The sequence below is a fragment of the Rattus norvegicus genome, chromosome 3 (genome assembly GCF_021556685.1).
Source record: "Rattus norvegicus strain SHRSP/BbbUtx chromosome 3, alternate assembly SHRSP_T2T, whole genome shotgun sequence".
Lineage (NCBI taxonomy): Eukaryota > Metazoa > Chordata > Mammalia > Rodentia > Muridae > Rattus > Rattus norvegicus.
The window spans coordinates 113,696,217-113,708,964 of NC_141536.1; the positions used below are offsets into that span (position 1 = coordinate 113,696,217).

The 12,748-nt window shown below is 39.5% G+C and overlaps 1 protein-coding gene across 2 annotated transcripts in view; it reads left to right on the forward strand.

The window, feature by feature from the left end:
* Positions 1 to 12,748, forward strand: part of Usp8 (ubiquitin specific peptidase 8) — a 47,442-nt gene that overhangs the window by 13,265 nt on the left and 21,429 nt on the right. For both annotated transcript variants that reach the window (NM_001430101.1, NM_001106502.2), the window contains 4 exon segments: positions 4,072 to 4,157; positions 7,219 to 7,381; positions 9,942 to 9,984; positions 11,705 to 11,849. In NM_001430101.1, coding sequence (NP_001417030.1) covers positions 4,072 to 4,157; positions 7,219 to 7,381; positions 9,942 to 9,984; positions 11,705 to 11,849 — 437 coding nt within the window.

The window sequence follows — 12,748 nt, forward strand, 5'->3', positions numbered from 1 at the left end:
CCTTGGGCACCTGCACATGTGCACATTCACACAACACACACAGATGAAAAGTGAAATGACAATGTTTTCATTGTGCTTTAAGGTCAAATGCTTGTCAGCCTTTCATTTGACTGACATTGGAGCTGTGTTAGCTATAGCTGTAGAATTAAGAGGAAGACTTTAGGGTCTTTTCATGGTCATGTTTTCTTTTTTGTTCTTAATCTGTTTAGCAGATACTAGTCTTTCACTTTGCTGAAGTCATGAGTAGAAAGTGAGGGCTATCATGGTATAGACAGAGAAACCGATAGCCAGAATTAGTGTTTGCATATCAGTTGTCCTAGAAACAGGCAAAATAATATATAGGTGATGTTAAAGAATAGGAAGAGTGATGCATTAGTGCTCCCACGTTAGAAATGACCTGATTATCACATACAACAGCAAAGTACTGCCTAGAGATTTCTTACCCCGCAGAGGAATTTTTCTTTGTCTGAGAGGGTCTCAAAGCCATGCTGGCATAGAGGTTACAGTCCCCCTGCCTTATCTCCAAAGCACTTCAATTTCAACAGTACACCATCATGCCCAGCCATTTAAAAATTAATATTGATATTTTATTTTGGAAGTTACTGTGACACACTCTGTTAGCACTTGATACTTTATAGTATTTTGCTTTGTTCTGTGGTGGGAAAGTTGACTTACAGAAGGAATGAAATTTCTCTTAATTGAAGTTTCCTTTCTTTTTGCCCAGTGTATTGTGAATGATAGATAACATTTCTTAATAAAGAGGGATACCTTAATAGTTAAGCTAATGGTAGTAGGTAATTTCTACCAGCAAAATTATGCTAATTGTTACTGGATTTTAAAGCAATTACAAAGGTCCCCTTGCACTTAGGGGTTCATCTGCCTGCCCATAAATGGTTGGATTTGTCCTACCATGGGAGAAAACAGCTTTTAATATTTAAAAGCATACTTATCAGCAGATTAAGAAGTCAGAAGCCTGCCTCAATTCAAACACTCTTTAAAATGTTCTGGAGAAACTGCTTTTAAAGAGGATTGGCGGGTGAGATGGCTGGATACAAAGCACTATGACCTAATAGGACTCTCTGGACCCATAAGGCAGGGAGAGCAACTTCCCACGGGCCATCTGTCTCCCATGTGCGCACTGTGAGGTTGTGTGCCACACCCTCTACCCCAACTCCTGCGCTGGGACTCTGAAGTAAATAGTTGGAAGGCTTGATGATTGCTAAATTTGGTAGCTGCTGTCAGCTGATTGGTCTGTCGTTGCACTGTTTTTGTGTATTTGCTTTTTGCTTTACTTTTGGAACTTAATAGTGTTTTTTTTTCTCCTTTGGTAAAGTTGGAATTACCATTTTGATTGTCTGTTCCTTCTCTTTGAATAGGTTGGGATTAATTTTGATGGATAAAAACTCTTTCCATGTCCTCACTGTCACTGAGTTTGTGAAGGTCAGGTTAGGAAGCTGCCTCGGAAGGGTCAGCTAACCCAGTTTGTTACTTTGGATGCTATAGTTGCTTGTTTCCTGTGCTGTCTAGAGCCCTCTCCTCTCCTGTCTTAGAACTGTTTTTGTTTTGTTTCATTTACTCTTACCTTCAAGCATGTGAGGTATTAAACTACCTACATATTTTATAACTCCTTTAAATTGAGTAGGGACAGAATATGTAGCTGAATTCCTTCAAAATTGTGTGTTTTCCCTCTTATTTTATATTGCACAGTGTTTAATTGTAAGTAAAAGTTAGTGTAGTAGAGAGGACACAGTGATACAGCTGGAAACTGCTCCATCCTGAGCAGTGCCTTCAGGGTCCTTTGAGAAGTGAGAGAAGGTAAAACACAAGCACAGCAAATCCTCGGGAAACTAGGGTCATATTTAGGAATCGTCAGAGCATTGCAACCCACTCACGCAGGCATGCACGCACCCCCTCCCCTTTTTTTGGACAGGCTCTTACTATGGAGCCTAGCTGGCCTCAAACATGGGATGCACCTGCTTCTGCCTCAGAAGTGCTGGTATTAAAGGTGTGCACATCACATTCCTGCTCCCTTTTAAATTAACCTTTTAAATTAGAGAATCAGCAAATAGGAAAGTTGTACTGGTGAACTTGTGAAGGTGTTAATCGCTCTATATGCCACTTGACATGTTATCGACAATATCTATGCTGATAATGGCCTTTAGGGAACCTCAGTAATACTAGAGGACTGTGAGGACTGTTGTCTCATAGTTTTGTAATAGACAGTCTCAAACAACATTTAAGTAAGATAAAGCAGGCTCTCAGACTAGCTTTTTGTTTTGTTTTTTGAGACAGTGTTTCTCTGTGTAGGCTTAGTTGTTGTAGAATTCACTTTGTAGACCACTTTGAACTGATTCACCTGTCTCTACCTCTCAAAGTGCTAGGATTGAAGGTGTGCACCGCCACTCCCTGGTTTAGACTAGCTTTTTAATTGAGTTCATGAAAATAAAATAAATGAGAACATTTTTGGTTTTGCTTTGTGCTTTGCGTTTATAAGAAGCTTGCGATGATTGCATTACACTTTTTAAGAACATGTTGCACTAGACGTCTCTAATATTCAGTTGGTACAATTTTAAATAAACTACATCTTTATTAGTATTACTTGGTGAAGGGCTCTTCTGACACAGTGAAACATTAGAGTCAAAGTTTAGATCAATGCATAGATAATGGTAAGTGTTACAACAGATTTCTTTGCCATCACTACTCTTAACCACTTCATTGCTGAAGGTGAGCCCTGTATCTTCATCCTTCTCACTGCCTTTCACACACACACACACACACACACACACACACTTGTGCGTGCGTTTTTACTACTGCTGCTACTACTACTACTACTACTACTACTACTACTACTACTAGTGATGAAGTGTCCTAATAGGTTTTGTTTACAAAGTCACAGTGACTTGTAACGAATTAGACTTGATAAGCCTTGATTGCAGAATCTCTTTGACCGTAACCTGTGACCTTTTGAAGTAACTTCATTTAGTTACTTTCTACATCAAACCTTTTTTTGAGTTAGATTTATGCTATTTCTTTCTACTATTTGATTTTAGAAATTCGATTTCTTCAAGTATAAAATTTGTTTTGTGTGTCAAAACTGAACTCTAGTTAATGTAACTATTCCAGATAGAGATAAAAAATCTGTTTACTATAGTAAACATAGCCTCTCCCAGGGGAGCACATATAATTCCATTACTTAGGTGTTGAGGATGAAGATCCTAGAACCTAATAAGCCAGCGTGGAATACACACCCAGCCCATCTCAGCAAGTGAATAAATCCCAAGCTATTCATCTTTGCATAATTTGCTTTATTCCTTTTGAGACTGGAGAAAAGGAACTTAGTGTATTGCATATTTGTCAGAAGAAAATTTGCTTTATTCTCCCAAATTCTCCTGTTTTTATTTGTGATTAGTAAGAATAGTGTTTACTTTTAGTGGCATCTCATAAATAAGTTAAATGTATTATATAGTGGATTTTGTGCATACTGATGTTATAAAGATACTTTTGAGATATTTGGACAACGTGCTGGCTGGTTTTATGCGTCAACTTGATAGAAGCTGGAGTTATCACAGAGAAAGGAGCCTCAGGTGAGGAAATGCCTCCATGAGACCCAGCTGTAAGGCATTTTCTCAACTAGTGATCAAGGGGGAGGGCCCAGCCCATTGTGGGTGGTGTCATCCCTGGACTGGTGGTCTTGGGTTCTATAAGAGAGCAAGCTGAGCAAGCCAGAGGAAGCAAGCCAGTAAGAAACTTCTCTCCGTGGCTTCTGCATCAGTTCCTGCTTCCTGACCTGCTTGAGTTCCAGTCCTGACTTCCTTTAGTGATGAAACAGCAGTGTGGAGGTGTAAGCTGAATAAACACTTTCCTCCCCAACTTGCTTCTTGGTCATGATGTTTGTGCAGGAATAGAAACCCTGGCTAAGACAGACAATAAATTGTGCATTTATATAGGTTAGAAGATAAAAACAAAAACTTTTGCTTCCTTTCTACAGGCACCATGATTTTAGTGTTTCCTATAACACCAGTGCTATAACTGACAGGTGCTAACAGTGTGGGATGATTTTCATACTTTTAGGACTATTACCTTTCAATACTTGGACCTGCAAACATCAAAAAGGCTATTGAAGAAGCTGAAAGACTCTCTGAGAGCCTCAAACTGAGGTACCGATGTCAAATGTCACTATAAATTCTGTAAAGAATGCAAATTAGAAAATGATAATACTATAGGTTTGTTCATTTATATCTAACCATACCTATAATAACTATTTCCTACAAGCAAGTCATATGTTAACTAGTAGTGCCCGTATTGATGTGCTACAATTAATATTCTTCAAGAACATTTTAGGCTATTAAAATAGCACTGATGTATTACATTAGAACTCATGTCCAATTATTCATGTTTGTAAATTTTTGACATAATAAAAAGGAATTTTAATTCTTTACATATGGTATGTTGAATTAGAAACTGCTATTGGCTTTAATTATACAAAAATGAAGTATTTATTCTTAGTTTTAATCTCCCTGTAGTTGCAAAAGTTAGATATCTTAAAAACAATCTCAGTATTTACCAGAACTGCTGTACCAGTCTGTGAAATGATCACAAACGAGTACAGAGGTGGCTCAGGAGTCAGGAGCCACTTGCTGCTCTTTAGAGCACTTGAGCGTTTTGTTTGTCCTTTGACCCAGCATTGTTTAGAACTATGGTGTTTAATTTTCAAATATGATATTTTTCTGGGTATCTTACTTATTTCAATTTCATCATAGCTACAGATATCTGTCCTTAAACAGTTTTGTTTATGGTCCTACATATAGTTTTACCTAGTCCAGTATGCTGTGTGTACTTAAAAAGAGAGTGCAGTGACTGAATACATTGTTTTCTATGTGGTTTATCTATTTTTCATTACTATAGTAAAAATACATAGATAGGTAGGCAGTCTGGTTTTTTGTTTTTTGTTTTTTTAAATAAAAAAGGTTTATTAGAGGCTGAAGGTCAAACAACATTACAGAACCTAAAGCAAGGTCCTTGACGCACCATGTCAGTGAGGACAAGGTGTTAAATTTCTCTTCTGGCTTCTTATAAAGCTACCAAGATCTTTTCACTTCGTTGACCTAACTGATCACCTCTATAAAATTCACAGGAATCTTCTGTATTAACCTCACAATGGAAATGAAATTTCTTCAGGAACATGATAGAATGGGGATGGTTAGGAGGGGGATGTTAGAGTTGACGGACCTGATGTACTGTTTGTCATTTAGGTCTCTGTGCTTTGTTGAATGCTGTTCAGATCTTAACTATTTTCTGCCCCACCCCCTCAAGGATTTTGAATCTAGGGCCTATGATACTATAAATGCTTTAACTTGGAAAAAACTCTCTCTGTCTCTGTCTCTGTCTCTCTGTCTCTGTCTCTCTCTCTGTCTCTCTCTCTCTGTCTCTCTCTCTGTCTCTCTCTCTCTTCTCTCTTCTCTCTTCTCTCTTCTCTCTTCTCTCTTCTCTCTTCTCTCCCTCATACTGGGAAGTTTCTGTTGGCTCCTTAGGTCCTGACTGTTGCTTCCAGTTTTCAGGGTTTTGTTTCAGAAACATTTTAACTCCAGGGTTTCTATGTAGCTGTTTTGTAGTATCAGCTTTTTTTTTAGTGTCCTATGTTTGTTTACTCAATGCAAGCCATTTTTCACTTATCCTTGGGCAGAGTTGGTTAGCCTCTCCTGATTGCTCTGGTTTGAGGCTGTCATCCAGGTTTACCTCAGCCAGTTTGGACTGTTTGCCCTTTCTCTTTGGGTCCTGTTTGGACTGTTTGCCCTTTCTCTTTGGGTCCTGTTTAGACTGTTTGCCCTTTCTCTTTGGGTCCAGTTTGGACTGTTTGCCCTTTCTCTTTGGGTCCAGTTTGGACCGTTTGCCCTTTCTCTTTGGGTCCTGTTTTCTTGCTACGTTGATTAGTTTTGGACATGGTGGGCTCTGGAAACTCAGCCTCTTGTTTTATCCCTTGAAGAGTGTTGGGGTGTTTTGTTCTGGGATGGGGGTGAACTTGGGTCAGATTTTATTCACTGCCTTGCCTGTGGTAGTCAGCATCTGAAATGTCTTTTAAAGTCCTCAGTGTCTGCTCTGTTCTTACTTAGTTTGGGTGTCGACTGTAGACTTGGACAACTTTACAAAGCAAAGAGACAGGAGCTTTGGCTTTCTGTGTTAGTTTTAGCCACCTCTGGCACGTGAGGTCCTGACGTTAGGGATAAGGCCCTCAAAACTAGAGAGTTATGACCCCTTCGCAGTCTCTCACTCTGCCTGTTCCTTGTCTCTGTGACAGGCCAGAGCTGTAGCTGTCTGAGGAGGCATATGTCCTCCTTATACAAGTATGGAGGACAGACAGTAGACGCATAGTTCATCCTTTACTAACCAACTGGAGTCAATTATTCATTACCCTTTTCTCCCTTTGCTCTATATTCTCTCTCCCTTCTCTCACCACCCCATCTCTGTCTCTGTCTCTGTCTCCCTTCCTCTTAAGTTCAGAGCCAGCAGACATTACTGTCCTCACTAAGGACAGGGTGAGCAAGGTCCTTGATAGCACACATTCCCAATAATACTGCTTATCATTCTGAGGGGAATGGCTCCAAATACTTTGGATAGCTGCAACTGTAATCACCATAGCTGTTTAACTTTTAGCAAATTAGAAGATAATCACTTCTTGACTTTGATAATAATTCTCCAGTTGATATGGTTAATACCTTTCTTTTTTTTTTTTTTTTTTTTTTTTTTTGTTCTTTTTTTCGGAGCTGGGGACCGAACCCAGGGCCTTGCGCTTCCTAGGTAAGCGCTCTACCACTGAGCTAAATCCCCAGCCCCGGTTAATACCTTTCTTGCATACTTGTTTTAACATTTTAATCTAAATCGTCAACAATTTCTCTTCTAGAGACAAACAAATGTTTGTTTTAAAAATAAAATTGTACCAGAATTGATAATTAAATATTTGAAATTAGTGAAAAAGCAAGAACAGCATTAATAAAAAAAGCATAACATTTATTTTTCAAGGTGTTTGTCCAGTTTAAAGTACACAGATAGCCCCTAAGGGCAGATGTGTGTGGTTTGTATGGGAACTCTAGCAGAATTCTCTTTTCACTTGGAAGGAAGGAGTGTGTTAAAAAGCCATAGGCTATGCCCAAGGCAGGATGCTAAGTATGAAACACGAACTCCCTTAACTCCATCATGTAATTAGAATCTTCTTTCAACTAGATACGAAGAGGCTGAAGTTCGGAAACAGCTTGAAGAAAAGGACAGACGGGAGGAAGAACAGCTGCAGCAACAGAAAAGGCAGGAGATGGGAAGAGAGGATAGTGGTGCGGCGGCCAAACGCTCCGTGGAAAATTTACTGGATTCCAAAACCAAAATCCAAAGGGTATTGCAAGTTCATTGTGTAAACACTGGTCCTGTTTGCCAGGTGACCTACCTGGAGGAGTTGTGCTGCTTCTGTAAAGTTCTTTGAGGCAGCAGGGAGAACATTTCAGTGTTGGTCAGAATTTGAATCAAAGGTCCCAACTGCAGTTGGTACGTTTTCCTGTAAGTGTCCACAGCAGCATTGTCCTGGTCATTGGTTACAATTTTAGCATCACTATAGCAGAAGGAGGGTGGCATGAGAGGAAGCATTGGATTGTGATCTATCCATCTAAGTTCTGGGCCTGTGCGAGTCTTGCTTAACAACTCTTGGACTCAGGTTTGCCAAATGAAGGTCTTAAAACAAGATTTGAGGTGTCTTTTCCTCCTGATGAGATCTACATTAAGAGAAGGACCGGGGCCAGGCATGGTGGTGAGGTGAGTGGCCTTAAATCCCAGTAGAGACAGGTGGGTCTCAGAGTTCATTCAAGTGAGTTCTAGGCCAGCCAGGGCTATACAGAGAAACCCTGCCTGAAAACCAAAAATAAAATAAAGGAGGGAAGAGCTTGGTTTGCTGCTTTATTTGGTCCTAAACAATTTTTGTGACTGGAGTCTCGGGCACTGTCATCCATTCCTTTCTTCTTCTATTCTAGTTTTCCCTTTGTCTGTCTGTCTGTCCTGCTCAGCATTTCATTTAGTCTTCTTAGCACATGTAGGAGATGTTTTTATCCAAAGCCACCAGTGACTCAGTCTCTGCCAGCTGTCCTTGTGCCCCTTCCTCTACTGTCTGAGAATTACTCGCCCTAAAATGTAAATTGTTTTGAATTGTTGAAATCCTTGGAGATTGTGCTTCGATTCCTCTGGTCCTTTGTGTTTCTTCAGTGTTTGAAGTGTTGTCTTGTTGCTAGTGTTGATCACTTGTTTGGAAGAGCTTCCACTGGGTTAAGCACTCTAAAAGGGTTTAATGTTCCATTGTTTGAATTCACAATGGCAGACAAACCACTAACTTAGGGAGGTGTTTCTCAATCAGCAAATAACAGTACTGGAAAGAGTGGTGTGAAGGGAACTTTTCATTTTGTTGCCTTTTCTTTCGTTTTCTTTTTTAATAATTTATTATTATTTTATGTGCATTGGTGTTTTCCCTCCATGTATGTCTGTGTGAGGGTGTCAGATCTTGGAGTTACAGACAGTTGTGAGCTGCCATGTGGGTTCTTGGAATAGAACCTGGGTCCAGTCAGTGCTCTTAAGTGCTGAGTGATCCCTCCAGCCCCTGTTGCCTTTTCAAAAGTGGGAAGTTGCTTTTTTTTTTTTTTTTTTTTTTTTTTTGGTAATTTGAGACAGGGTCTCTTATAGTCCAGGCTAGCCCAGACTCATTAAGTAATCAAGACTGGCCTTGAATTCCTGCTTTTTGCCTTTACCCCGATTTTTAGGATTATAGGCCTGGGTAATCATGCCCAGTTAATGGGTTGCTAGGACAAGCATATGACCAGCTGTGCTACATCTCCAGCCCTGTTACTTTCACTTTAACGTTTGCCCAACTTTGTCTCGTACATTTTCTATTTTCTTTGCTTTTTCTTTTTGTGGTTTGAGAATTTGAAAGCAAACTCTAGCTGCTCTGCCACTTTACTGCTAAGCACTTCGCTGTACAGCTCACATAGCCGTGGTCCTCTCCACCCTGTAAACTTCACAGTAACTCCTTAGTGTTGCCTGGTGCTCAGTCTATAGTCGGACATTGCTGCTGCCTGCACGTGGTTGGTTTTTAAGTTGATTTGTTGATCATGATGCACAACAATGAACTGCCTTCTGATTGTTATATCTCTTAAGGTGTTAAAATAATTTCCCTTTAAGATTCTCTTCTGAAACTTCATACCATGCACGTGATTAAATAAAGAAAGTGAACCACACTTTCTGCCCCAACCTGTAGGTTTTCCTTTATTTCCTACAGTGTCAGGGCAGTGCTGTTTTGTTTCATGGTAAGAATTCTCTGTGGACGGTATCCTGTGTTTCATACTAGGAGCCAGGTGATATATATATATATATATATATATATATATATATACCGTGTGCAAATGTGCACCTACAAGTATGTTATTAACTTTGATCCATAGGTCCAAGTGGGTCCTCAGTTTTCCCATCTGAAAACTGAGCTAGCATTCTACAAGGTTATGTCATGTTGCCCTGGAAAATGTATAAGTATTGCTGCCTATTCAGTTATTACTGGTTTTCCTTTAACTTTGCGGTAGAAAACACTGGCTGAAATACTAGAATTGCTGCTTCATTTTAAGAAGCACTTTCTGGTTAAGTACTCAAATTATATCTGGCGCTTCTTAAGAAACTTTGAGAATGAACCGTGATTCTGATACACTTCTGGCTATTTTAGCTGGTGCCTAGTAAAGCCAGTACTGTGTGTCTGAAGTCTTGAGGGTGGAGGGCGTTTGCAGGCTTGAGTAGTTCATGCAGCTCTACGGCTGAGCTATGTCTTTTTTTCAAGTGTATTTTTTATAAAATGCCATTGCTTTCCATTGCAGTGGAGTATTAAGTTTGAGTCTTTTATGCAATTGAAACTCTTTTCTTCTGTGAACTAGGTCAATGGAGAGAAGAGCGAAGGAGGTGCAGCAGCAGAGAGAGGTATGTGAGAGGGCTGTTCCTGTGAGTCTTTCCATTGGAATAGACTTCAGCTTGATACATACAGTGAGAGACTTCCTATACTCTCTAAGTTCTGTATTGATTTACTGAGGGGGTATTTTATATATAATTTTAGTCTGGCATGATTAAATGTGTCAATGTGCCGCTTTCTTATTTTGTTTTCTAAGCACAGTAGTTAGCCATAGCGTAGTGTTTGAGAGATGACCTGTCTGAAGCAGCCTCTCAATATATTTATTGAGTATGATACTTAGCATTGTACCTGAGTTTCCCTATATGTAAAGTGGGATTGTATTATTTTCTTTTCCTCTTACTTAAGGAAGGAAGGATTTATTTTGGCCTATGGTTCCAAGGTCACAGCAGGTCACTGCAGGGAAGTAAGCCCTGGCGTTAGGAGCTTGAGGCAGCAGTGCACGCTGCACAGTAGTCAGGAAGCAGAGGAAGTGAGTGCTAGCACTCGGTTCATTTCTCCTTTTCACCCAGACAGTACCTCAGCCATGGAGCCATGCCGCTTCAACTGATCTATAGAAATGAGACAGTTCCTCACCGATGAGGCTAGAAGTTGTCTCTAAGGTGATTTTAGATCCTATCAGGCTTACAGCATTAACTGTCATTAACTGTCAAGGAATTAATAAGGAAACAGCTCGTAGTGAATTCAGCTGCATATATTGAACTTTGAGAACCCATAGTAAATTTAAGGGTCACTAGCTCTTATTTGTGACTGTAGGTTGTAAGAGTTAATTATTTAGCAGATGCCCTTATGCCCTGAAGAAGAAATCTTAACCTGTACTTTGCAGGTATCCACACACTGATGGTATTGATGATCTAGTAACAAGTATGTGGCCTGCTAATGTTACGTAGTTGATGTCATCTACTAGAGACATTTTTTTCTTTTTCAGAAAAGATATAAATTACACATAATTATATGTAACACCAAAGCAATTGTGTACTGATCACAGTTTTAAGAATAAACTGCATGTAGTGGAAGGTACCTTCCTAGAAGCTGTTGGTGGTCTTAAGATTGGTGTTCATCATCAGCGTAGCTCTCGGCAGCTGGAAGGTGATTAGCAAGCAGCCTTCTGTATCTAAAGTTCAGTGTGACGCTTCTTGATCTTTCATTTCAGGTGGTAAAGGTGACAGAAAAAATAACAACATAGTTTTGTTTGTTTTGCCAAATTGCATACCCCCATTTCAATTAATAAATAATTAGAAATCTAGACATTCAAACATTCCTCATAGCACCTCATCAGAGACCCAAAAAAGATTTAGAAAAGATCAATTAGAAAAGTATTCCACCAGCTGAGCCACATCACCGTCCTTGTGACTTTATTAATCGTGCATTTTGTGTATGAAGTATTTCTATCTTAATGAGGCATATATTTAATTTTTTTCCTTTGGGACTACTAGTAGAACTAATACCAGATACAGTTGGGACCTTGACATGAAGGTTTTTAATTGGGCAAAAGGAGTTGTGGTCGAATCAGACCCAGAGCCAAACACTGGTAGGCAGATACTATTCCATCGAGCTATATGTCCAGCCTGTGTGTAAACAAGACAATATGAATTATACTCAGTGTTCATGTAAAAGATAAAAAATGACTCTGGGACCATGAGTCTGATGCCAAAACTTGCTCTTCCGTATGTGCTGATGTGCCAGCACATAGAGCTGGACTCTTCACTTACTACTATGTCTCTCAATTCCAAGGAGCAGTCACAGCAAAGGAGCTATATACAATGATGATGGATAAAAACACAAGCCTGATTATAATGGATGCTCGGAAAATACAGGATTATCAGCATTCCTGTATCTTGGGCTCTCTCAGTGTTCCTGAAGAAGCTATCAGTCCAGGGTAGGTCATTGTGTGCTTAGATAATAATAGATAAAGTCTGCTGTGCTAACAGGATGGCCCTGAATGGTGCTCCCACTTGACCTCCCTGGTGTGTAAATGACTGTGTCCTTTGAGTCAACCTGACCGTCATCGCCATCACTATGTAAGCGGTGTGCTTATTACCATTGCGCTGTTCGTTTCCTTATAGAATGACAATGTGATTTTCTTACCTGTTTTATTTAGACTTGGCCTTTATATATTGGATATGATGGTGCTTTTTCCATTTATACAGGAACATGTGAATTTATTAAAATAAACTTAGTATAATTAAATTTAATTGATTATTAGGTTACATTTAAAATTAAATTATAGAATGGATAGAACAAATTATGAAAATAATGCATAAGAAACTTAAATTTGGGAAACACTTTTGATTCTGTTATTTCCAAACAAGTTCACTAAAATACTAAAGGTAAAGGAACTGTGTAGGCGAATAAGCGTCGCTGAGAACCTCTCAGTCCATGTGCTTCCATTCCATTCCATTGTAGGGCAGGCATCTTGATCTGTCTCTGTGAAGACAGCCAGGACGATAGTTCATATTGGTCCGCCTCCTCCTCTACACTTCCCAGTAGCCAACATTATAACTTAGGGACATATTTTTTTTTTTAATTTTTAATTTTTAGTCCAGAGCCATTTTGTTTTATTTATCAGTAAAAGTTTCACCAGTCCCACCCAGCTTCCCAGCATTGTCAGTTAAATACTAAAATGCCTACGAAATGCTGAGTGCTTTCTAGAATACTGGCTTGTTTGTTTGTTTGTTTGTTTTAACCAAGGGGATGGATCTGTGTTATTCAGTCACTATGTCATTCAGCAGTATTTTCTGAGCAGTACGCTGGGTTACTGTGGTTCTGAGTGCTGAG